Below are 27,591 nucleotides of genomic sequence, written 5' to 3'. Positions count from 1 at the left end.
TCGTGACTGTGATGCAAGCCAAGGGGCTAGAATACGCATGCCATCAGCAGTAGGAGCACTAGACGTATTAGAGCAAGGGTCATATACATCAAGGATAAAGTAATAACAATAGGAAAACAACATGGGATAACATAAATCGTTAGCCTCATACGATAATTGCCTAAGTAATTTTTCAAGATTTTTGGAAAAGAAAAAACGAATTTTCTGTGTATCAACAAGTTTGTAAAAATACAAAAACACAACAACCATTGCGTAACAAAATAAGGTGACTTTTTAACAAAATATATTGTGACTTAGGCATTTTTTCCTCGTACATACATACATGTCATACACACACCATTTCGTTAGCCTCATATGATAATTGCCTAAGTCATGCGATCGCCATCTGTGTATGTAACGTTAAAAGGCACAAGTCACACGAGTGAGTTAGGCAGATGGGGATTTTTTTAACTTCGTTCCCAGTTTTATCTGTGAGATAAAGCCTGGTAAAGAACTACTGCCGAAAGTGTCTGTGGGGTAGAATTTCCGGTGTATGTACTTCCCCTGGAAGCTGCCTCCGAACGGACCAAACTTTTCCTGAATCCTTGTCCAGCCTAGGGATTTTTTAACGTAACAAGCGCTCCGATTGGCTGAGGACAGAGGCACTAAACCTAGGGCGATGCAGCAGTGTGAGGAGATTACAGTTAGGCAGAAATCTCAATTTGGCCAAAAAATTACTTAGGCAATTATCGTATGAGGCTAACGAAATAGCAGATAGAACACTATGTCTATATAGGAGGATTTGTGTCAAAGTGAAAGTGACGAGTGTATACAACAGTACTGCATGAGTGGTATGAGATATGGGAGAATGGAATGATAAATAGAATGTAACACTATGTACATTTGACAATGACACATTTAACTACAGGATATTGTTGTACATTTTTTGTTGCATTCACAGAAAGGTCAACTGTAAGAAAGCTGTTCAAATACTGAATGATCTTTAATTATTAATTAATTTAAAGTGTAACAAAGGTCACTAATATAAAGTCAAACGTACAAGGTTGTTTTTCATGTAAACCTTTATTTAATTTTTTAGCCAAAAGGCTAGTAAACATTATTTGCATTGCAAATAAATACATATAAATTATAAAGTTATCATGTCAATATAGCGAGAGGAAATCAAATTAGGATGAATGTTATGTGTACTTTTCACTGGTGGAGGGTATACTTATTGTTGTACTTATTTGTTACTTAAATAGGGAATAAATAGTTATTTTTGATAGAAACATGTCCGACTTCCATGTGTCCACCATTTTACAACCAAGGCCTACCGGGAAACAAGCCATATTTCCTGTCACTGTTGCCTTAGGGGAAGTCACATTATGCTTGGTTGTAACAATTAACAATGAGGCTCATATGACTTTCTCATAAGATAGCACTGATGTCATATTTATCCAACTGTATTGTCAATGACAATAATGATAATGAGATGACATTTTAGTGTTACAAAGCATATACAGTAAAAGCTCATGGTGGACAGCGGAACCCTTTGCTTCTGGGAAACTGGATTTTCTTTTATTTTTTTTCATATTATACTAGTGGTCCACTGAGCACTTCCCATTATGTACATCTGGAGCTTGACAAGATATAACTGCACATACATTCCTTAAAAACAGATTAATTAATTAAAACAAAATACAAACTCATAAATAACAGTACCAAAAATTAAACGATAAATAAAGCAAATTTGTAATACTGATTGTTAATTGGCAAACCAGAACAATACATTTCCTGGGATTTGGTTGCTGTAATCTGAATGTGGAAAACACTACAATCGCCATTGTGACATGGTAAAATATAACACCAGTACACCACTGATCCTAAATCTCAGGGTAAAAGAAATAAAAAATACACCTTGGTGTTCCATATATCAAATCTAAGTGTGAATGGGGAATAGAACTCTTTGGATTGAGTGGAACCTGAAAAAACAATTACTCTATTGTTACTAGCGGCCAGACAGGTGTCCAGTTTGCTGGCTCCCGGCTGTATATGTACGCTACATTTTGCTTGCTTCGTATCACAGATGGGCAAATGAACACAGACAGAAATTAACTTTTGATCTCCCGGGCGAGAGATTGTGTAATTTGCCATGAGGAATAGAATGCCAGGAGTGAAAATAACAATTTTACGTTCCACTCAAGATGTCAGCCGCCCAGTAAACAGATTCCCCGTTTACATTTTGAGACGTTGGATGAACAACTTCAATGGAGAGTGTTTCACAAATAAGTGGCCCGGATTTTATGTTTAGGTCATATAAAACAAATCAGTCAAATTAAATTACTATCAGTCTATGTTCATTTGCCCGGCTGTGATATGAAGCGAGCAGGAAGTGTGGTGCACATATACAGCCGGGGAACCAGCAAGTGTCCAGTGACTTTTTGCAGCAAATAGGTTTGAAGCAAAGTTCTTAAACTATCACCACAACTACTCCAAAACAAACATTGGAATTCGACTGTGCAGCACGACACATGATTCCCCCTAAACTCATTCAACAAATGATCCCAAACCCAAACCTGCTTGAATATCCAACGACGTGAGAAATAAATTATAAAATTAAACAAATGCTAAGTAATAGTGACAAGTTCAACCCAAACTTGCTTGAACATTCGACCAAGTGAGCATAATAAATTATAAACGTCTACAGCTATAAGGCAAATATACTCAAATGATCCCCTTTGGTCCTCTAGCCAGAGGATTCTATACTAGTAGTATAAACATCATGAACCACATCCCATTTTTAAGTAGATACAAATCAAACATTAGATTAGATTAATTCAAACAAAATTACAAAACTAAAATTTAAAAAGAAAAGTCCCTGCCGAGCCTCGCCTCCACTCTCAGCGTCAGAAGAGTGGTGCGTCTCACAGGCCGACCGGCTCCCAGTCCTCTCACACATTCCAGCTGGTGAGTCTCTTACATAATAAAAGTCTATCCGATCAGCGTCTTCATGAACGCGGGTCTGTCGAAGGGCCAGTGGTATTGGTTGGGCACGGGTCCGTTGACGTTGCACTCAAAGAACGAGAACATGGGGAACCATATGCGAGCGCGCCGGCTCTGCTGGTAGGCGCGGGTGTTGGCCAGCGTGTGGTAGTAGAGGAACAGGCGCGTGGTGATGTAGAAAGCGATGAAGACGTCGATGGAGTAGTGCTCGTGAGCCGCCAGTATGAAGAAGATGCCGAACAGGTTCAGCACCCAGGAGATGGTGTGGATCAGGTTCCAGCTTCTAGGCGTGTCTGTGGGATCGTTTAGTACCATTAATAATACTCTTAAAAAAGGGGAATACTGCCCATTTTAAGAATTCTCATCTTTCTGTGGTGAATAAAATGGTAAATGGTGCATTTATATAGTGCTTTTATCTAAAGCGCTTTACATTTTTTGTTCCTCACATTCACCCATTCACACACAGACGCAACCATGCAAGGTGCCAACCTGCTCGTCGGGAGCAATTAGGGGTTAAGCGACTTGCTCAAGGACACATCGACACGCTGTCCGGGAGGAGCGGGAATCGAACCGGGAACCTTCCGACTACCAGACGACCACTCTACCTCCTGAGCTACTGTCGCCCCCCTGTGCCCCAGGACAGTACAGTCAGTCATTTGTAAACACTCTCCTGAAGCTAGAAGGCAGAGAGAGCACCTTCCAAACGCTGATGCAGCTGGGATGTAAGATCTGGGCCTGGTCCTTACGCCAATGAATGGGGTTCTGACTTTATGAGGCCATAAAATTTTTGTGTGAGCCCTTATATCCAAAGGAGGCTTTACTTCTGGTTCAGACCCTCCATCAATGCTAGAACATAAGCCTAATTTGGGAGCTCATGCAAACATTTTATAGCCTCATGAATTCAGAGCCCCATTCATTGTCTATTCGTTGACTACTTGACTTGACTACTGTAATGCACTCCTCACTGGCCTCCCAAAAAAAACACAGAACAACTCCAACTCATTCAAAACTCGGCAGCTAGGCTACTAACTAGAACCAAGAGGAGAGACCACATCAGTCCAGTATTAGCTAACCTACACTGGCTTCCGGTAACATTTAGAATTGATTTTAAGGTCCTCCTCCTTATATACAACACTAAACTGTGTGGGTATCAAACAAGAGACTGTCCGGCTTTAAAACTGTGTAGGACCCAGGCCTAGAACTGCACCCTAAGAGAGGGAACTGCAGGAGGTTTGCCCTGAGTGGGAGGTTCAAAGGGTCAAAGTGGGTATAAAACAGGAGGGAAAACTGTCAAGTTTTAAACTGTGGATACCAAAAACAGAGAAGGTAAAGACGACTTTGAACTGTTGAACAGTAATCCAGAACTATTTTATTGCACTGTAAAATATATATATATATTTTTTAATCTATTCTATTCTACAATTGTATTGCACTGCACTATTGCACTATTTTACTCTGTCTATTTTATCTTACTCTTTTTATTATTGTCTATTTAAAACGGAATCAAACCATAAACAAGGTGGCCTGTTGGGATGTTAGATCCTAATGTGAAAAACTGTGATTTTATATGTCTGCACTTGTACAAATTTTATGCCTGTCTTTTTTCTGTTGTGAAGCACTTTGAGCTGCAGTTTCTGTATGAAAGGTGCTATACAAATAAAGTTTATTATTATTATTATTCGTTGCCACATTCTTACATCCCAGGACATCAGTGATTGGAGGGTTCTCTCTCTCATCTCTAGCTTTAGGAGGGACAGGAAGAACATATTGCTGCAGTCAGGTGAACACCCTGCATCTCCAATTTAGGTGCTGTTCATGTTTTTACTTGAATTGAACGTTTACAAGGTTCTGTGACTAAATTCCATGACTCACAGGACCTCGAAACCCATTCAAAACCCAATGTAGAACTTCATAAATACATGGCTGTCCATCTGAAAATGTGATTGTTTTCCTGAAATTCCTGAGAAGTTGACCGTTATGAAGATACAAGGTTTTTCACCCCACGGCAGCGATATGTGAATTCTTAAAATGGGTGGTATTCCCCTTTAACATCAAAATGAAGGCATCTAAATCTGGGTCAAATAGCAGTTGGCACTCATTACTTCATTCAGTAGTCATCATGAAGGCTGTATAGCCAAACTATTTTCTCTGTGACCGACCGCTGAATAAAGACTATTTGTTGAGCATTTCTTTTTTGGTTGAGCTCCCCAAGCCTCTACCTCAAAAACAGAAAATAATTCTCAATGTTTGTTTTAACCTAGTCGGAATACCAGATGGGTGGGGTTTACCGCATCACGACAATTGCGATCAAGTGGTTAATCACAGAAAGATATATTAAACTGATATACTATACTAAAATACTTCTATATAATACTAAATATGGTATGCACAGCGACGCATTGGCACACTTACACTCCGTGACGAAGAAGTTAAGCATGGTGATGACGACGGTGTGTCCGCTGAACATGTAGTCCCCGCAGGTGTGGACGCCCGTCAGCGTCATCCCAAAGCCACTCCAGATAGCCAGCGCCCTCTGCAGTTTGCCCCAGGAATCACCATACATCTGAAGAGCCAAACACTCCGGTATCAGACTCACCATAACATACTGATAAGATAAAAGTTATATAAAGATACAAGTTTTATGTATTATAGGCCACATAAAACACATTATCTAATCTGTGTGTGTGTGTGTGTGTGTATGTAGGTTCATTTCATTTCAAACCTTTATTTATACAGGTAAAGATCTCATTGAGACAGTCAGATTTACAAGAGCGACCTGATCCACCAAATAAGCACAACAAATACATAAAACAAGTTCCAGACGAATACAAGATAAATAACTCAACAAAAAATCTAAGAGAGGCTAAAATCTAGATACATTTAATTAAGAGCAAGAACAAGAACAGGCCCCCATGGATGCCCTCTCAATATTGTGTATAAGAAGCTTAAAATCCCCAATGGGAATTAGGTTCCCCACCTTACTAGCACACTTTAGATGCTGTCCAGGTACAGAGAGGGAGGTGACAAACATGGTGAAGCAGCGCAGGAGGAACACTGTCCCCATCAAGGAGCACAGGCGCCTCAAGAGGATGGATCTATAGGAGTGAAAGAGAAACGCATTGAGACTGCAGAGGGAGAGGTTTGACTCGAGGAGAGGTGGGGAAGGCCCACGAGAGCAGACTTTGTGTAGTGTGTGTGTGTCATGTAGTTTGGATTGATGAGATAGATGAATGAATTTTTTTGTTGTTGTTATCTTTTCATACATGCTGTTTTTGTTTGTATGTTTGTCTTTAACTCAATCCCTGCCAACAAAGATTTTATACGTGTTTGTCTGCCAATCGTTGAACGCCAACCATGTATATATACGTTATTTGATCCTTATTTATTTTATTCGCTATTTCCATTCATATCCATCCAGGGAGCCTGGTGTTACCTTAGGAATGAGTCTGAGATAGCAAAAGTCCAATACCGCCTCCTGGTGGGCTGCGGCCGGTGTTGCACTTCCTTTGAGACTCTGTATGGGGCTGTGCTTTGATGAAATGCCTCCGGGCGGACTTTTCTAGTAACCTGAACCAAGGGCTTCACCCGATCGCATTCAATAGTTTTCGGGACCGCCAGATTCATTATGCTGTGGTGGGTTATGTCGTGGGCCAAATGGACATACGATCTACCTGATGGCAATCAAATAATTGGAATATTCCTTTTGGAATCCCACCGGCCACAGGTAAAAACAATTTAACGTCAATTTCAGCTTGATTGTGCCTTGTTTTCATAGCCATCGCCCTGATCAGCGTATGTTGTACTAACGAATGACGTTATTGACAATAGGGCTGGGCGATTAATCGAAATAAAATCGTGATCTCGATTCATAGACCTATGCAATCTCATTTCAAAATGATGATGATTTTCTTTCATAAAAGGAAGATCCGGTAATCAGGCAAAAAAAGGCAACGTGTTTATTGAATTACACAAAAACGCTGTTTTCGTGTCTTTTCCCTGGAATTGCTCAGAAGCGGCCGGACTATGTTCAAACGGTATAAAACGGAAATGTACGGATGAAAAAATAATCTGTTTTTTGCACGTTGACCAGAAGCAGCTCAATGAGACTTAAGGGCGTTATTAGACCAATAGCGATACTATAAAATATAGGTTTAGTTCTACAAACTACAAGTACGTTTACATGGGGTTAATGGGCGGCACGGAAGTGGTCACGGCACTCAATGTGTTAAGAAAGAGCGCAATAAATGATTTTATTGAAAAAATAAGAATCGTGTGAGAGAATCGTGATCTCAATTCTTAGAGAGAAAAATTGTGATTCACATTTGAGCAAGAATCGCCCAGCCCTAATTGACAATCAATTAATCAAAAACGATCCCCCCTCCCCCTTTCATGCATTCATGATGGAACATAATATATCCCGATCATATGCATTTGAATTTTTTTATTGTAGCGTGTATAGGGACGAAATGACAATGGATTAAGTATAATATACGTCGCAGGCTATTACTAGTAGCCTCCCAGGAATTACCCTAAACCGCTCTAAAACCATACTTATATTCACCACAGTATAAAACGGGAATGTGTGGATGGAAAGATTATTTCTTTTTCACATCTTGAACGATAGATACACGATGTCAAAAGTATTGCATCCATAGCTATAATATAGAATATAGATATAGCCCTGGCCTGCTGCAAACAAGGCCTAACAAAAATAATAGTTGGTTTCAGGTTGGTTGTCAGTTTGGCCATGGGTAGGTAGGGAATTTTTATTTATTTTTATTTTTTTTATTATTCTTTCCCACGGCGACTATGGATAGGGAATTTCTTTATTTAATTAACCCTTTCACTGCCACACGACAGAAGGTTAGCCCTTTACTATCACACAACCGACGGCGATGCTCCATCATTAGCATCATTAGCTCCGCGGATGCGGAGCTAATGATGCTAATGATGGAGCATCGCCGTCGGTTGTGTGATAGTAAAGGGCTAACCTTCTGTATTGTCACAGTGAAAGGGTTAACCGGCTGTCGTGTGGCAGTGAAAGGGTTAAAATGTTCACAACAACATGGATGCATGTACTCTGCCAGCATGTTTAATATCCATAATACTAAATGTTTGACTAAGATTTCTATGAAACTTTATTCTAAAAAAAAAAAAAAAAAAAAAAAAATGATTTTTTTTTCTTTTTTAATATATAATTTTTTTTTTAAACTCATAAAATATATTGGGTCGCACCTAAATCGGCAGGGTCGGTCGGCAACCTGAAACCAACCATTATTTTTGTTAGGCCCAAGGTGACTGACTCCATTGTTTTAATGCGTGGCAGCACATAGCCATATCCCGTTCCCAGCGTGGCAGAGAAAGAGTTAAAGATTTCACAAATAATTTTTATTTTTTACAAAACAATTTATAAATCCTTGTTGGTTTAAAAGTGCCATCCGTTGTGGGATAGTGTTGAAGTAGCTAGGCTAATTAAACAACTTTTTAGACCCTTAACTAAATAATTGAACATTTCCTAGTTTTAAATCGTGTTCTTTTGGAATAAAGCCACTTGTATCTTTAATGGAATCATAGGAAAACAGTGAAATGTATAATGAGATGCACTGAGAAAAGGCTAGTTCCAAATACGGTCTTCAGAATCAGAATATGTATTGCAAAGATATTTTCTCTTGTGCTTGTTTGCACAAAGAGGACAAAAACAACACATCTATAATATAAAAATGGAAAATATAAGTGGCATTTTAGTGGATAGTGTATACTATATATTTTTTTGCATTACTGCATTTTTGGGGGTCCAATTTAAAATCTCTGCAGACTGGAGTTGACTGGTTTGGAGGGCTAGCATTCAGACAATCAAGGTTCTATTCTATATCAACTATAGCACCTACTCTTATATCACAGTTGACACATAAGTTGACACAGAAGTTGACACTTCTGCTGGAGTGGCCTACCTGTGTTTATGAAGGAGCAGGATCAGGATAAAAATATAACACAGGATCAAACCACAGGCCTCGGCCATCGCAAAAGCCCAAGGGATTCTGGGAACACTGTTAAGAGAGCAGACACAACATTATCAGCGTGTGGAGATTAGATATCAGGGAGTGTGTACTTGAGCTATGGAGTCTGGACTGTAGCTCATACTGTAATTCGCTCATATCAACACAAAGCACGTGTTAGCCACGACGGAAGACACAGGATAGATACAGTACCTGTCCAGGAATATGTCTGGCAGCGGAGGATAGGTCCTCATGTCCGGGACGCGCTCGTGTACGATCACCATGATGAAGGAGGTGAAACCGAACACGACCATGACGTAGAGAGAGCTGAGGGCCGTCTTCCACAGTTCCGGGTCCAGCCGGCCTAACTGTACCAGATGCTGCCGACAACGTCCGTTTGAGTGCGTGTGACACACCGCCACCCCCGAGCCGTGCCCCGTCGACCTATCGGAGTCTCTCCGACGCAGATCAGTCGCGTTACACAAGTGTTCTCCCCCGCTAAACCTCCTGTGGACTCCATTACAGCCCCACTCCGTCCCTGCGAGCCCCAGTGTGGCCCCATGTGGGAGGCCGTCCGTGGCCGCGAGGCCCAGCTCCTCAAGTCGGGCCTGGTTTTGTCTCTGGAGGCGCCAGAGGGCCAGGGCCAGCCTTTTGATGTCTCCCAGCACGCTGAGGCCCAGCGGGGGGCCGCGCAGGTCTGCCTCGGTCAGGGCCAGCAAGCTGGTGCCGTCCAGCCGGTGCTGTGTACACAGCAGCTCCACATACTCTGCAAAGCCCTCCTCTCTCAGCCACCTGGCCACCTGCTTACAATTCCAGCTGCTGATGCTCGCCTCGGCTGGCGCCATGTTTCCCACTGCAGGCAGGAGGAGAGAGGGACAGGGGTATGAAGAGAATACTCCACAGAAAAGATGCACAGACATACTGTATGGTTAAAAGGCACACTATCGTATCAAGAAGGAAGGTACTGGAGCACACGGATCCTCATAGAAACACATCAATACGGTGCAATTGATGGTCCAAGTTTGATTAGCACCGGTCCTCTTCTGAACAGGTTTAGTGCGTGAGCACTAAAGTTTGTACATACTGTACTATTGTATGCCAGACTTTCCCCTGCATGTAATAGGCGACCTATGTGTTGTTGTTGTTTTTCTGGGTGCCTAGAGGCAAATTTCAGCTTCTCCTTGGCTTCCATGTGGCTGAATCAGGTCCAACAGTATTTTCCTCATGTAGCACGTTGAAATGAGTACGGCATAGCCTTGCGTTTGTCCATAAATATCACTGTTGCTTCAACGAGAATCTCCACCCTTCCATCCCTATATAGAATCCACATCGTTAATTTGATCACCCAAAGCCTCTCTAAACGACCAGCAAACCCCCACCCCCCCTGCTACAGCTGAAATGTTCTATTGGCTCCATTTAATCTGGGTGTCAGTCAGTCTTCTCTGTGAGCGCTAATCTGCTGAGCTACCTGAACAGTGACTTCGACCTAAAGTACCTGCCTGGTTCCATTACATCATCTATGGTTGGATCAGTGATTGTGTGTGTGTGTGTTGTGTGTGTGTTGTTGTGTTGTGTATCTGATCTACTGTATAATAACACACACTACTATTACTACTACTAACAATAATAATAATAATAATAATAATAATAATAATAATAATAATAATAATTGTTATTTGTAATGCACAAAATTCATTAAAAACAATACAAAGTCAAAAAGAAAAAGGCCCACAATGCCACCTCTGGACTCTATCATTCTGCCCTACGATCTATTAAGGCTGACAGCTATGATACCCACCACTGTGTCGTGTCCTTTATGAAAATTTTGTGAATGTGGCCTTCTCTGGTTGAAAGGTGTAACTATCATTGGTATTTGTTTATTTTGTAAAGCCCTTATTAGTAAACCCTTACATCACACCACTGCTGGAATGGAATCTTGGACCCTGTTCTACACGTTCAAATGACTGCTGGTTCTTTAAGGCTCTTTTGGTTATTTGCTCTAAACTAGGAAAAACTGATTTTTCCTTTGATGCTTCCAACACCTGAGGTTGGAGGTTCTTCCTTCTCTTGCTGCATTTAAAAGTATGGTCTCCGACCACTGTGTATCGACTTGTAACCGTCTTAACTGATTTAACAATTATTTGTTGTGCCTATGTGTATGAATCTACTGATAACTGTGTCTTGTTTTGTAAGCTCGTCGTCACAGTAAATGAGGGTAACCTCCAGGGGAGGAAACAAACTTTTTGGCTTACCAGCCAACTGGCGAGTATCTGATTTCTTTTACCAGCCAAACAGATTTTTTACCAGACAAAAAAAATCGCTAATTGTGATAATTACTTCTTTGTATGTCAAGCCGCGTCAATGTTGTGTATGCATCTGGGTAGGCACACTGTGCCTTTAAGACAGCACGGTGGTCTTACGACAGTGCTGTGAAGTACCGTCAAGTGTTGTGGTAACGTCAGTTGGGTTGGTGTGCTGTTGACGTTGTGCACAGTGCACTGGTTGAGCTAGCCCCTTTCGTGACTGCGATGTGCAAGCCAGGGGCTTTTGAGCATGAAATAAAATGTTTAACCTTACGTCGTAGTCCGGTGCTTTTTTGGAAACATTATAGTCATAACAGATATACACCTAGCTGGCTGCTTTGAGCACACGGGGCTAACGTTAGCTAAAACGCTAACTAGAAGCTAACTACTGTATACAGTTCCAGTAGACAACATTACACCTCTGTGATTTAAATGTGTCCTTAGTAACTTATACTCGATGGTTGTACTAGGGTTGGATGCAGTTCCCCGTTGGTCAGTCTGTTTTCCATCTTCTGCTGTGTTTAACGTTATCTGTTTGCGAGTGCTCCTGATGGCTAGCCTAGTAGTACCGCGGGACTTTTATTATTATATGTCCGCGGGTTGGCCAGTACTGCGCAAACATTTATTAAACATTATATGTCCGCGGGTGGTCTTGTGCAGTGCTCTCGTGGCACTGTCAACTAAAGCGAACACTCAGAAGACGCGCACCGTTTGCCAGTGCAGTGATTGCAGAATGTTTTATTTTTTTGTATACTCGCCAGACTGGCGAGTGGTCTTCATGAATCACTCGCCAAACGTAAAAAATACTCGCATTTGGCGAGTAAAGTGGCCTAATTTCCTCCCCTGGTAACCTCAGCGTCTCACGAGTTGAAATAAAGGCTTGAAATGAAATGAATATTGCAGTTTGGCTGCTGATCCACATAGGCCTATTGTAGGTTTAAGTCTATTGCCAAAACAAACCAAAACTCACCCTATAACCGGGTGTTACTCACTACGCAACAAACAAGTTACTATGTGTCAAACTCCTGACCCGTTTCCTGGATGACATCACTGCCAAAAAAATAAAAAATAAATAGCACAACATCCACATACAATGTGGTAAGAAAAATGAAAAATTAGACAACTGACCCATCTAATCTGATCAGCGGGACTTCATCCAGTAAACCAAGCATGGCCTTCATTCACACTTTAGGAACACTGGTCCGACAGGAGGACTTAGCTAACTGTTGTTGGAGCACCATCCTCTCCGCTGTCCTTTGACCTGCTGATAAGCTCCAGCTCACACCGAAAGCAGCGCTCTGCCTCCGCGCTCCAAAGGTCTGCCAACCTCACAGCTGAAGTTCGCTGCGCAAATAGTTTCAAGTTTCTTTAATAGTTGTCATACAGAAGTACAGAATACTTTCATACAAAATGCTTCTTACTGTTACGCTCCAGGACTATAACCACGTTATAGTCCACACATGGATTTGACAGAATAAAAAAAAAAGGAAAATAAAAAAAAAAGTTTAAACTGATCAGTGTTCTCATTATCGAGTTTATTTCCTGTCGCAGTTTTTGCTGATAAAACAGGTGGCAGGACACCATACTGTCCATGTACAACTACATCATATATATTTATCTATTTATTACAAAAAGATTTGCACTACATCCATACCTAATTTTTTTTTACCTCATTGTTGTACTTTAGTTTGTATATTGTATAGTGTTTGGACTTTATTATTTTTACTGTATGAAGCACATTCTCAGGGGCTCATTACAGAACCAAGCATTTCACTGTTCATTACATGTACTTTATATGTGACAAATAAAACAAAACGTGAAACTTTAGTTTATGTTGAAAACGTCTATTGGGGGGGGGGGGGGGGATTTAGCAGAGAGACTATTTTGATTGTAATAATATATAGAGACAGCACTTGGGACTATCGAGCATAAAAGCGTCTGGTCATTCTTGGGACATTTGCTGTAATAGGAGATATAGGTCCACACTCACTCACTCACCACTCACTGCACGGCTAGGTTAGGGAATAAGGTTAGATTAGCGTTGTGGCTATATGCACATACTTAGAATAGCAACAGTATTAGCAGTATCTATGGCTGCCTTCTCTCACAGAGAACAGACCTGCTGCAGCCTCATACCGAGATAGGGATTATAGACATGCATACAATAATCTGTTTCTCATGAATAGATTTGTGGCAGCCCACCACGAAATAATACGCAGGGCAGGAAATTAACACCAGCCACCAGCTGCTGGTAAAATGTGTGTGAAGTGAGTTTGTCGTATACTTGACACTTCGGCAGGTAAACAAACACACACTACACTCCCTTCTATTCAGACATTCAAATTTGGCTTGTAGAATTAACAATCTGGTGATTTCATATCCACACATCGCCTGCAGTCTTTTCCACTGCTGATTTTGATCTTCGCAAGATTCAGCTTTTCAACACCCACACAACTTTAACCCCTGATTAAATATACTGACAAACGAAAACACGAGTGACAGAAAATGTGGATTAGCACCAGACAGGGAGAAAGCACTACCCTGATGTTTGACACCATCCTGAACCAAGTCACTGCATGCGCTCAGAACGTTCACTTTTTTTTGCTGAGCTCCAGCCCTGGGAAGTACGAGTATGAATGAATGAATGAAAACTTTATTTAACAGATTGCAGAATGGGTACAATACAGTACGGCTCAATACACACAATTGTTAAGGGGATGACCAGAGAAAGACGTTTGTCTTGTTTACATCAGGGTCCCCCATTTTCAATTCAGTATACGCGTAATCGACAGGAAACATGGTGAAACGCTCACACATCATCTTTCCCTGAAACTAAACCTACCATTCTAACTAATGTACACAGTGACTCACCTCGGTTAAAAAGCTTTGCCCGTTCCCCCTCGTTCCTCCACTATAATAGCCGTTTACGTTACCCTGCTGTCTCACACAACCTCAATCACGGACAACCAGACGATTCTCTGGGCTTTATCTTTATCTAGGACTATACTTAGGATCCACAAGTGCCAAGTCAGCGTCTCTGGCTTAGCTTACTGTGAATCAAAGTGACACAGCTGTGGCAGACAGTGTGTGCTGCTAGAGAAAGCCAGTTTGTGCCTGTGAGAGATAGTGGAGGAGTGAGAGAGGAGTCCTCCTGTCTGTCCTGTGATCTGTCATGTCACTTGTGTATAGCTAGGCATGTAGCTGCCACAAGAATTTCCGGCTAGGCCTGCTATTGAATAATATAGGGTGGAGGGTGGAGGGTGGAGGGGGGAGTTCACAAAGGGTTGTCAAAATGTTAAAGGAAAACTCCAACATTTTGGGAATTATTTGCCATCTACCCTGGAGTTAGACAAGAAGATACATACCTTTTTCTTCTCTGTGCATGCAGTAGGAAGACGTTGGGAACTAGGCTAATGGAGGAACCTACTTCCAGTGACTGACGCTAAGCTAGGCTAACGGTGCGTGTCTTCCTACTCCTACTGCATGCACAGAGAAGAAAAAGGTATGCATCTTAACACTCTCCAACATTTTGGGAACCCTGGAGTTAGACAAGAAGATGTGACTACATTCTAACCTCGTGGGCTGCTACATTTTCTAGTCACAAAGACCCAATTCGGTATTAATTACAGTGAAAATCAGCTAATCTTTCAAAGACGATCGAAATCAAGGCAACTAAATGTTTTTAAAAAGATGTAATTACATGAATGAGACTCGGGGGAAAGTTATGACAGCACGTGAATTCGAAAACAAACACAAATTAATAAGTCATATAATTAAGTCCAGCAATACATCTAAAAGCGCTTACCAAAAAACGACAGTTATTGTCTTGTCTGTCTGCGTCGCTTGACTTGAAAGCAAGGAGTTTGCTCCTTGAAAAACCTCTTCGCCAACACCATGCTTCTGAGAATTCGGCAACAGTGACCATGACCAAAACAGGAAGAGAGATCTCCGCAGAAAGGGTCAGGGACGAGTCTACCCCGATAGTATGCAGCTGCAGAGCCGCAGAGCCAGCGGCGCTGTGAGGGCCGCTCAGCAGCGCCACCCACCCAATGGCTGAATTGGAGTATTGCACAGTGTGTGGGCACAGCCAATAGGGTCCAGCTGCAGCCTCGGAGATTGTTCCAGATTGGGCAACTTCCGCTCGCTCCCACGACATTTCTCCCGGGACAGGACAATGTGCGCTGATTGGCGGAAAGTACGGAAGTATCTCGAAGTACGTCTGACGTTGAACGTCAAAATCAAAAGCAAGTACGTCTGCGCTGACGAGAGGGGGGGGGGGGGGGGCTTGTATTGATCAGGTTAGTAGATATTGTACCGATCAGGTATTACAGATCATATCCGCATGAAATAAACTAAAATGTTAAAACCCATTTAGACTGTTTCTCATTCCTGTACTGTTGTTTATACTCTGCTCCTGTGTTGTAACCCAACCCCCTCCAATGTACAGTAAATGACCAAGTATGGTTTTGTCAATATTCCAATGTACGGTTTTGCTTGTACAGTTGTACAGTGTCAGGCACAGCTGTGAGATCCGCGCGAGGCCAGATATCTTGAATGAATGCGTTTATTTATTTCGAACATACATTGAAAATAAATAATAATTAAAAAAACTAGACAATTCCTCGCGGGGAAATTGTGAAAGTGTGGGTGATGCCTGCCCTGTGCACCGCCGGCCAACGGGAGATCTATCTAGGTCGTCCTCGGACGGGCCCTCTATCGGTGCTTCCAGTCATCCCGATCCTCCATGCATCTGGCTAGCTCGCCGGTGCTTTCTGTTCCCGCATCTCTCCTGAGTATGTCCACGTAGGTTAATGTGGGACGTCCTCGTGATCGATGCCCGTGTGTTGGTTCCCACAGCACAAGTTTGCTGGTTGGCATCTCATGGTGTCTCTGGCAGTGACCTGCCAGCCTCATTCTCCTGACTGCCACTTTATCGCTCACCTTTAGCACCCCCCCATACAAGATTGCATTAGTGACATGCTCATCCCTGTTGATGTTGAGCACCACGCGCATCATTCTGGTGTAGCACCCATCCAAGGACTTCTGCAGGGTGGGCTTCAAGTCCAGCATTCACTGCCATACAAAAGGACAGACTCAACTGTTGCATGAAAGAAGTTGAGCTTGATTTGACGGGGGAGGTTGGATTTCCACACACTGGTCATGCCGTTCAGAGCCCTCCACGCAAGCGCCTTCCTCACTTTAAGGTCTTGCTCGGACGAGTTGAACCACGAGCCCAGGTACTTGAAATCACTGACTTCCTTTAGAGCAGAGCCTCCTGTTGTCCTTAGAGGTGGATGATCCGGGAGGATGTTATACATTATGACCTCGGTTTTCTTGGCATTTAGCCTAAGGCCAACCTTGGCGCACTCCGTCTCCACTCTGCACAGGAGTTCCTGTGCCTGCTCCACCTGGTCAGAGAGCAGGCTGATGTCGTCCGCGTAGTCAAGGTCTGTTAGGACTATGGCGGGGTGTCGTCTCGATCTCCTTGGGGTTATTGTGAGACCAAGTTCCTGCTCCCGTCCATTGATGGCCTTCCTGAGAGCATAGTCGAGGAGTCGGACTATGACGAAAAGGAAGGGGGCAAGGGTGTCCCCTTGCATCACTCCAGCCAGGATGTCAAATTCTTCACTGTTGCCGTCTGGGGTTACCACCTTGGCCCTTGTACCCGTGTGCATGGTCCCTATGGCCCGGAGTAGATTGGGAGGGACTCCGTAGGCCTTGAGTATCCTCATCATCACGGCTCTGTGTATCGAGTCAAAAGCCTTTTTGAAGTCGATAAAGCACAGTACCGCTGTCAGGTTGTTCTTCTTCACCTCCTCGATGATTCTTCTCAAGGCCAAGATCTGGGCCACAGTGGTCCTCTTCTCTCGGAAACCATTTTGGTTCTCCCTGAGGTGGGGGTCGATGGCATTCCTTATCCGGTTTAGTATCATGCGATTGTACATTTTTGCAATGACACATTTCAGACTTATGCCACGAGAGAGGGTCTGGTATTGTCTCTATCTATGACAAACGGTTCAAAAGATACGAAAAGGGAGCACGGCCTAAGGATGTGGTCAATATAGACCAATGAAAGAGGATATCCCTACTGAGTACAATGGTACAACCCGCAAGTCTCACGACAAACGGTTCAATTTAGAGGAGAGTCTAACTTCAAGAAACAGGCTGTTCATTCAACAATGTATGTATATTTCAGTTTGTGGAGTGAATATGAGTTGCATAAGATAATAGAGTGTGAAGGTATACTGAATACTGTCTATCTGTATGTCATGTATGTCATTATATGTTATGATGAATTGAAAATGGGGGACCCTGATGTAAACAAGACGAAAGTCTTTCTCTGGTCTGCATCCCCTTAACAATTGTGTGTATTGAGCCGTACTGTATTGTACCCATTCGGTTAATAAAGTTTCCAATCAATCAATCAAGGGGGAATACATATGTTTACACTTCATCTCCTACGCCTGCTTGTTTGTTTTTTAATCTGTTTATTACTTGTTTTTTTATTATTATTTATTTTCAATTTATGTTCGAAATAAATAAACGCATTCATTCAAGATATTGTGTGAGCAAAAGTATAGTTAATTTACTCATACAGCAGTATGTACATCCTCTGGCCTCGCGCGGATCTCACAGCTGTGCCCGCACAGTGCAATACTCCAATTCAGCCATTGGGTGGGTGGCGCTGCTGAGCGGTCCTCAGAGTGTTCTGCGAAATTCGAGAGCGCCGCTCTCCGGCTCTGCAGCTGCATGCTTCTCGACCTGGCTACCCCGATGCAGGTTACTACTGACATCTGCTGGTGGAATTCAGGAAGAATTTGTGAAAATATTTCCACTCATTTTGGTAATCAATATGTAGGTTACATTATTCCAGCCAGTCACTGTTGTGTGACTATTTCACTGTTGTTGAAATAGCCAGATATCTAGTCCATGACTGTGCATGTGCACCACCGCCCACCGGCCGCACCCTCTGTACAACTGCACCTGTCTTTGACAGTCATAGACCGAGTGGAGTAGAGCTGTAGCACTACGTTTCAGAATCAGAGTGAAGGTACAGAAGTAGCATGATTTAGCTTTAAATAAGGACCTCTGTTCATATCATAGTCTACATGCTTAGATTTTGAAACGAGTAGTGTGGGCACTGTGGGGCTATCCACAGGAGCTGTGTTGTCCTCGACGACCAGTTGAACTTCTCTGCTCACATCGCAGCGACAACCAGAACCTGCAGATTCCTCCTGAGCAACGTCAGAAGGATCCGCCCCTTCCTGACAAAAGAAGCCACCCAACTCCTCGTTCAATCAACAGTCATCTCCCGCCTCGACTACTCCAACGCACTGCTCGCTGGCCTCCCGGCCACTGCCACCAAGCCTCTTCAACTCATTCAGAACGCAGCGGCCCGCCTGATCTCAAACCTACCGAAGTCGGCCCATGTCACCCCACTTCTTAGGGACCTGCACTGGCTCCCCATTGCTGCACATATCCGCTTCAAGGCCCTCGACCTAGCATACCGTGCGGCAAAGGGAACCGCTCCCGCCTACCTCCGGTCAATGGTCTCTAACTACACACCTCAGTCAAGACCCCTACGCTGTGCATCTTCTGGCCGCCTCAGACCTACTCCTATCCAAGCTCCGGGAGGGTCATCAAAGAGAAGCCGCCTATTCTCAGTCCTTGCCCCACAATGGTGGAATGAACTACCCACCCCAGTTAGGACAGCCGAATCCCGTCCAATCTTTCGCCGTCGACTAAAGACGCACTTCTTCAACCATTATCTGAAATAATAATAAAAATAAAAATAAAAATCTAACCCTAACTAACCTTACTGTCATGCACTTGTCCTAATAAACTAACCTACACTGTAACACGCAACACTTTGATGAATATTGTTACTCAGCTGATAGAGTTGTACCCTTCCTGATGACTTGTCGTACAGAACTTGTAAGTCGCTTTGGATAAAAGCGTCAGCTAAATGACTAAATGTAAATGTAAATGTAAATGTGTCAGATAAGACAGGAGACTCTGAAGGGAGATGTGTGTGTGTGACGTGCTCAGAAGGGAAGTTCAAGTATGAAGTATGGCCGAACCTTTATCTTGGAGACATGTGAGTATTTGTGTATCCTGTGTGTGTGTGTGTGTGTGTGTGTGTGTGTGTGCGTGTGTGTGTGTGTGTGTGTGTGTGTGTGTGTGTGTGTGTGTGTGTGTGTGTGTGTGTGTGTGTGTGTGAGATAGAGAGAGAGAGAGATGGTTTGTGTGCTTGTTAGGGCAGTAGGTTGGCTGAGCGGTAGAGAGGCTCACCAGAACGTTGCTGGTTAAGTTCCCTTCTGACTGGAGGGTGTTTTCCAGCTGTAGGCTGGGGAATGAAGGGTGGCTATTGTTACATCTACGGTACCCATCATCACTGCCAGAGTGCTTTTGAGCAAGGCACCGAACTCCAAAATATGGATGCTATGTGGTGTACCTGGGAGCGATATGTGGAAAGGACAAAGGCATTTCACAGAATATTTAGAATGAGCGGTAGAGAGGCTGACCAGAAGGTTGCTGGTTAAATTGGGTATTGAACCCAATATGCAGGTACAGAGCAATGATATATCAGGTCTTGTTCAAACCCAGTTTGGGTATATTTAATAATAATATTTGTCTTGTCGAGAGCCAGAGAACAGGGTGAAGAGCCAGGAAGGACTGCGGGGAAGGATGAGAACAAGGGTTAGACACGGTCGAAGAAAAATGGACTAGAGAACAATATGAGAGACTAACTGGGAAATACTAAGTTATGATCTGGCAGCCTCATGACTTGAAATACAGAAATACAGGAGTCTGCCAGTATGCTTATAAATAATGTATTATGACATTATAGGAGGGAGAGAATATGAACAGCATAGTCTGTCTCACTGAAGTAAAGGCAAAAGTTAAGTTATACAGGAATCCAACTGGAGCAAGTTAACCTCGACACATGGGGGTAAAGACACAACATGGGAAAGGCTGAACAGCAGGTGCCGGGATATTGTTCACACCAGCTAATATCAAAACACCCACAGTTGGAAACTGTAAATATCAGAACATGAACATGTTCAAATCTTTTATTTAATTTAACAGTTATTTAACCAGGTATGTCATTAAGAACAAATTCTTATTTACAATGGCAACCAGGAAAAAGGCTTTTGAGGGATAGGGGGCAGGGGGTAAAATAAATACAAAGTTAAAACAGAACAAGATTAAAACAAGTTAAAACATGGTAAAACAAACAGAGCAAAACAAAACAGCCACAGCAGGCAGGAAGATATAGGTGCTAGTTTAGGAGCAGTTGCAAGTGTCAGTATAAATGTCCATGATAGTATCCTTGAAAGATGATTTGGAGATTTGGAGAAATTGTCCGTTTTAAACTTTTTGTAAATTGTTCCAGTCTGTGGGCACTGGGCACGGCAGACTGAAATGATGATTGACCAATTACTGAATGTGTTTTGGGGATTTTCAGCAGGATGAGATTGTAATAATAGTAGAGTATGATAAATGGTTATCCATATTTTCAATTTAACAAATTGTGTCCTTCTGCTACTAAAGCTCCAGATGCAGTGCAGTTGGGGTACAATCACGTGTCACACAAACAACCTATGTTTTCACATTTTGTCACGAGGGGAACCAGTCAATATCCTTGCCCAGTGTTTGGCAAACAATGTATCTCTGTATATCCACATTAGCAGAGTAGTCAGTCAGCAAAGAGGCACAATGGTCCTTGTCAATGTTGTTGCGTAAGCCTGTGAAAGGATGGGGTGGGTAAGCTATAAGACATGTACACAGATTGGCCTCAGGCTATTAGATATTGTATATAAGGCCCATTATATGCAACACAAGGGGCACTGTTAATATGTTATTGTATCAGTATGGGGAATCCATTTGTGGTGGGCCTGTCTAATATATGTTATAAGCAAATATATGTAAATAGTAAATTGTGGGGACAGTACCACTGTGAAGCATACACTCCTGTTATCTGTTCTTATGATAGGTTGTGGCAGATCAGTACTTTCATTGTGATACAGTATATATATTGTGACGAGCCTTGTGGTGTTCAGGCTCGACACGGACCAAAACAAACAACCCCCACTTTGGGAACCCCTGAACTACAGGATATTGACATCAACCCAACCATCAACCACTGGATCCTCAATTTCCTCAGCAATAGAACCCAAACAGTCAAGGTAAACAACAAATCATCCCGCCCTCTGACCCTCAGCACTGGGGCCCCCCAGGGCTGCATCCTTTCTCCTTGGCTCTTCTCCCTCTACACCAACCAATTCACCCCCCTGGACAGTTCAGTCAAGGCCTTGAAATACGCCGATGACACCACCATCCTGGGCCTCATCTCCAACAATGATGAGTCCATTTACCGACAGGAGGTGGACAGAGCAGTGAGGTGGTGCGCATCCAACAACCTCCTGCTCAACACCTCCAAAACCATGGAAATTGCCATAGACTTCAGGACTTCAAAAAAAACACCCATACTCCCAATAACCATCTCAGACCAACCCATAACCCTAACTGAATCATTCAAGTTCCTCGGCACCCACATCAGCAATAAACTCAAATGGGACATTAACACTTTCAATGCCAACGACGCGATATGTCATTTGTTCATGCCGACCGTTCATTGCCAACGACGCAATATGTCGTTTGTTTTTTTATTAGCGATTTGAATTCATATTTCATCAATCTAGTCTCACGTTAGTGCTGCAAACTCTCTCTGAGCTCCATTGGGAAAATACCGCCCCTTATCGTCTCCCTGTGGTACTGCAACAATTTGGAATGGATTGCATGAAAACACATGGGGGGGGGAAATCCAGCTTCCTCATTTTACTTCTCGGGCAGGCCACCAGAGGGGATCCAAGTAATTTCCGAGCCCCAAAACAGTGTGGAATACATATTTCCAGTACCCAGCATTGGATCAATAAACGCGATCGATATTTGGAATGGCGATCAGGAATTGGAATAATCTTTTTGGAGAACATCTGATCTGAGGTAAGGAATCTATTTTACCAGTTTTAGGATAATCAGAGCTTTTTTCACCTATATATCAGCGTGTGCCCTATGTGTGTGTGTGTGTGTGTGTGTAGGCCTGCCACGATAACAAATTTTGCTGGGCGATTAATTGCCCCCGAAAATATCGCGATAAGCGATATTATTGCGACCGGTTAGAGAATTTTTTTTTGAGAAATTTATTTCCCAAAACTTTTATTTTGAAGCCCACCGCTCCGTCTTTTCCGGTGTTTTAGACTTTTATTTTGAAGCCCACCGACCGGACCGGAAGTATTGTTGTTATTATCCTAGCTTGCTGATGCTGCTGGTGGACTGGGGCCAGCTAACGTTAGCTTGCTGATGCTACTACTACTTCGACATGCTGCTAATGGGCTGGGGCCAGCTAACGTTAGCTTGCTGATGCTGCTGGTAGATCGACATGCTGCTAGTGGACTGGGGCCAGCTAACGTTAGCTTGCTGATGCTACTAGTAGATCGACATGAGCTAATGATAAAACAAATGTTGAGATTGTTGGTGAACAACTAACTTTAAGTTAGTTTTAACGTTAGCTACTAACGTTAAAACGCTAACGTTACACTACAAATAACGCTACTTGGTTAAAAGGAGCAACACTATTGAGAAATGTAGTTAAGCTATGTGGTGTTGCCCCACGGAGCTCCTGTGCTGTGCGCTCTGCTCTGTAGTAAAGCCAGCGGCCCGCCTCCCAACACGGACAGTGACTGACAAGGGGCACTGGTTCCGCCTCATTAAAACAAACGCGCAAATAGCAATTAATCGCGCCCGTCAAAATCATTGCATTAATTTTAATTATCGCGGCAATTAATCGATTTATTGCTTATCGCGGCAGGCCTATGTGTGTGTGTGTGTGTGTGTCTGTGCGATCAGGAAATAAGAGATTCAATTTTTCAGCTCGCTTCTCTAGTGTGCATAAATAAGTACACATATACTATCCATAATCTAGCATTTATTTGAAAACGATTCATAAATAGGTTGAAAAATGACAACGTTTTTTGTGTATTCCAGAATATTCCAGTAAAGGGCGTTTATCACAGAATCTTTATATTTTCCTGAAACTTTCAAAAAACTAGAGTTTTTCAAAATGGTATAAAACGGAAATGAACCGATTAAAAAACAATCCGTTTCGACAATGTTGACTGCAAACAAGTCATTGATAAGCGACGGCCAGATTAGACACATAGTCACAATTTAAGACATAGTTTATGCGTTAGCAAATATGAGCTCTATCATTGAAGTGGGTGGTGGCAAGGAAGCACTAAAGCTTGCACCGAGCTCCGGCATTGAAAGTGTTAACACCACTGCCATCATCAAAAAGGCCCAGCAGCGCCTGTACTTCCTCAAGCTGAGGAAGTACAGAGTCCAACAATGCCTGCTGGTCCAATTCTACACCGCCATAATTCAAAGCATCCTCACCTCATCCATCACAGTCTGGTACGGTTCCACTGACAAACACACCAAACACAAACTCCAACGCATCACCAAGACAGCCTCCAAAATAATTGGCTGCCCCCTCCCCTCTCTGGACTCCATCTACACCTCACGCACAGTCACCCACTCTGGTAAAATAGTCAACGATCCCTCTCACCCAGCACACCACATATTCCAGCGCATGCCCTCAGGTCGCTACAGGTCCCTTCAAACCAGACACACACGCTTCACAAACGGTTTTCTCTCCCACAGCAGTCTGAACACTGAACACCCTGGCCCGCCCCCCTTTGCACAGACGGGCAAGCATCCGTCACTGACTGACACTGTTACATGTGACTGTCCTGTATGTATTTATGTATATATGTATTTATTGTGGGGATTGGGAGGTGGGAGGGGGGCGTTTGATGTTTGATGTTTGATGTCTGATGTTTCATGTTGATGTAACCAGTGCTTAACAAACTGTACCGCAAACAATTACCACCAACCATCGTTGTGTGGCATTAAAGTATCTTGTATCTTGTATGATATCTGCCACAATATATATATTAAGGCTGTCAAAGTTAACGCATAATTCTGTTAACGCCACTATTTTCTTCAACGCACGCTTAACGTTTTCGGAAAATAAATATATATATAATATTTTTTTTTTTAAACTTTTTTTACTAGATTTCACTCAGGTGTATTATTGATACTCTCATTTCTCTATGTTTGTTTCTGACTCAAAGTGTGTGTGTGTGAGAGAGAGAGAGAGAGAGAGAGAGAGAGAGAGAGAGAGAGAGAGAGAGAGAGAGAGAGAGAGAGAGAGAGAGATGAGGAAGGGGCAAGTGAAAGAGAGCTGGGAGAGTGTGTGTGTGAGAGAGAGAGAGAGGGGGGGGTGAGAGAGATGAGGAAGGGGCAAGAGAAAGAGAGCTGGGAGAGTGTGTGTGTGAGAGAGAGAGAGAGAGAGAGAGAGAGAGAGAGAGAGAGAGAGAGAGGGGGGGGGGTGAGTCCTCAGCCCTTGTGTGGGTGAATGTAAAAAGTTCCTAACGTTTTCTTTCCCCTATTATTTCATGCACACTTTATTCAGTGTTTTAAATGATTATTTTCTTTTAAGTTATTTTGTGCATCTAGGGCGGCTAGGTGGTGCAGTGGGAAAGGCGCTCACCACCAATGCAGGAGACGCTGGGTTCGAGCCCAGCTCTCCGCATTGCTATCAGCTTGGCTGGTCGTTCATACTAATACAATTGGCAGTATTAGGGGGTGGGAAGCTGATGGGTGGGGATCGGACGTTGTGGACAGCGACTCCTACAGGTCGGTTGGTGCGCCTGCGCAGCAGAATCAGGAAGCGACGGGGGCGGCGTGCCCTCCAAAATGCAGACCCCCGACGCTGAGAGATTGCGCTGTGCAGGTGAAAAGATGCGACAGCTGCTTCCTCGAGTACCGGAGGGGACACGTGATGTAAGGCTTAGTCCACATTGCAGCCGGCTTGTGGGAGGCATGGCCTAACAGCGTTTGAGACAGGGGAGGGTAGAATTGGACGATACGAAATTGGGATGGGAGAAAAATAGAAAATGGGAGAAAAAGTAGATACAATTTTTATTTTATTTTGTGCATCTACGGAAGTCCTAAGAGGCCATACATTCATACATTTTATTTACTCCGTTTTCCCGTGATAACGAGTTAATTTAATAAATTTTTCTCAAGATCTTGAGATAACAAAATCCGTTTTCTCGTGATAACGACTTATTATTTTGTTATCTCGACATAACAAAGATAACGGATTAATTTATCTCGTTATCTCGAGATAACGAAGTCCATTTTCTCGTGATAACGGATTAATTTATCTCGTTATCTCGAGATAACGATGTCCGTTTTCTCATGATAACGGATTCATTTATTTCAGGGGGGTACATGACATACAGGTATACACAGTACTGTTACATTTGTGACATACAAGATATGCAAATATACAGTACTGTTACATATCATGTAGCTCTGCTCAGTGTCATTACTGCATATACTTCACTCCAGTACTTGTGCACTGAATAAAAACTCACAAATGTACCTTTACCTACCAACATCCGTCTGGTCACACCCCCATCCGCCACCTATATAAGCAGGGGTGTGGCCATACACTCACCTCCTTCTTCGCTTTCACCACAAGAAAGTGCCTGTCTACCAATCACTTTGACAAGGTTTATTAGCTGAAGAAAGTTGAGTAAAGCGTTCACATTATTTCTTGCTCTTTTCTTTCTCTCATACCTTCAACAGAAAAGAGCTAAGCTATAATGTTTACCTCGGGGGGTCACGCTAGCAACGTCGCCCTTCACCAGCGGTTCTCCGTTGTCTCCTCTGCCGTGCGTCTTGGGGCAGGTTTGACGCCGCTGTCGTGGACGTCATCCGCGCCCGGTAGGCGTCCGGTGGGTAGCTTGCCTCTCCGACGAGCTGGTGCACCAGCGCCGTCTCCTGTGAGATGGCCTGGTTCCTGCTCTGGTTCCTCCGCCACCGGGGAGTCGTATGCCGATGGGCGGCCGGCTCCTCTCGTGGCGGAGGATTTGAGACGCAAGCTTTTTGCGTCTGCTCGCTCCCGTCGTAGGATGGTGGTTTGCAGGCGCAAACGGCCTGGTTTCGGGGAGTTGCTGGAGCCGGATGACGGTGCGTCTGTTTCTCCGTGCCCGATGGAAACGGAGGATTACATGGTAGAAGCAGATGTACTTTTGTTCGACGCTCCGGTGGAGACATATCCCTCTCCCGTTCAGGATGAAATGGCAGGGGGTGATATGTCTCTTTGGGGTCCCTCGTATTCTGGTGTCGGGTTAGAACCTCAGACTCAGCGACGAGATGCCCTGCTATCAGCCACATCGGAAAGTGGCTCTGCAATGGGCAGTAGTCTGTCGTATGTGAGGGACGCGAGCTCGGTGGGGGGAGGTACGCATGGGGAACTACGTGCCTTGTTCCCCAAGCTCATGGCGGCGGCAGTCGCAAACGGCGTGCCGCAGCCACTGCCTGCTCCTGTCCCTGATGATCTCATAGGTCACTTATGGCAACGTCGTCCTGTGAGGGAGACGGGCGTTGTCTGCCCATTTTCCCCCTCAATGGAGGCCTACGTCCGTCAGGGACAGGTGGTCTCCCACATCACGGGCCTCACCCCCGCCTACGTGCAAGTCACGAGGGTGGTGGGTCTGGTCGAGGGTATGAAGGAGGGGGTGCCTCGGCTTGATAGGCCGATGGCGTCTCTCCTTTGTCCTGAGGTGGTGTGGGAGCCTTTGCGGAAGCCGGTTCCCCACGGGAAATCGGCGAGGCGGTTGGCCAACTGGAGCGACCAGTCGTTCATCGCCGGTACTCAAACCCTGGCTGCTACGTCTAACATCGCGCAGCTAGCGAGGTTTATGTCCGGGATGATGACGGGCGGTACGGTGCTGACGGAGGAACAACATGTTCAGCACGCCCAGGCGGCCGGAGCCATCCTGCATCTGATCCAGCTGCAGGCCATCGCCGCCGGGAAAGTACGCGCCCTGGCCACTCTAGCTCAGCGCCATCTTTGGCTGGAGCAGGCGCGAGTGCCGGACAGGAAGAGGTTTCCCCTGCTGACGGCACCCCTCTCCGATGCTGGGCTCTTCGGGTCGGCGTTGCAGCTCATGACTGCAACCTGCAGGGATATGCAGGAGGAGCGGTCCGTGCTCCAGCCTCACTTCCCCCCGCCCGATGTCGCCGGTGGAGTCAGGCGGAAGGCTCATCGTCGGGGATCCGCGTCCGATGCCGCCGCCGCTACCACCGCCACTCCTGGCCCTTCGGCGAAGAAGGCCAGGAGGAGAGAGGGTGCCTCGTCCACTGCAGCCGGCCCATCCTCGCTCGGAGGT

At 44.1% G+C, this 27,591-nt stretch overlaps 1 protein-coding gene across 3 annotated transcripts; it reads right to left on the bottom strand.

Annotated features, from left to right (window-relative positions):
• Window positions 1–639: 639 nt before the first annotated feature.
• On the bottom strand, window positions 640–23,993 carry LOC311234060 (sphingomyelin synthase-related protein 1-like). Of its 3 annotated transcripts, none has more exons than XM_084321155.1 (6): window positions 23,919–23,993; window positions 9,192–9,831; window positions 8,934–9,029; window positions 5,960–6,077; window positions 5,395–5,545; window positions 640–3,275 (listed from the first exon to the last, which is right to left on the bottom strand). In XM_084321155.1, the coding sequence occupies exons 2-6, from the start codon at window positions 9,821–9,823 to the stop codon at window positions 2,971–2,973; spliced, it is 1,302 nt and encodes a 433-aa protein (XP_084177281.1). In that variant the 5' UTR covers window positions 9,824–9,831; window positions 23,919–23,993; the 3' UTR covers window positions 640–2,970. The 3 variants fall into 3 exon arrangements, with proteins under 3 accessions (XP_084177281.1, XP_084177279.1, XP_084177280.1); XM_084321153.1 differs by lacking the exon at window positions 23,919–23,993 and adding an exon at window positions 15,087–15,204; XM_084321154.1 differs by lacking the exon at window positions 23,919–23,993 and adding an exon at window positions 14,153–14,280.
• Window positions 23,994–27,591: the final 3,598 nt, after the last annotated feature.

The sequence above is a fragment of the Notolepis coatsorum genome, assembly GCF_963971535.1.
Source record: "Notolepis coatsorum genome assembly, chromosome: 9".
Taxonomy (NCBI): Eukaryota; Metazoa; Chordata; class Actinopteri; order Aulopiformes; family Paralepididae; genus Notolepis; species Notolepis coatsorum.
This window is presented reverse-complemented; position numbering and strand designations above follow the sequence as displayed.

Bases quoted from the DNA above. Each gene is read 5' to 3' on its own strand.
- LOC311234060 (XM_084321155.1), bottom strand. From the start codon at position 9,823: ATGGCGCCAGCCGAGGCGAGCATCAGCAGCTGGAATTGTAAGCAGGTG. The intron at 6,078-8,933 runs GTAGGCCACTCC...TCACTCCTATAG, and splicing joins CTGCTCCTTCATAAACACAG to ATCCATCCTCTTGAGGCGCC. The intron at 5,546-5,959 runs GTGGGGAACCTA...TTGGCTCTTCAG, and splicing joins ATCTAAAGTGTGCTAGTAAG to ATGTATGGTGATTCCTGGGG.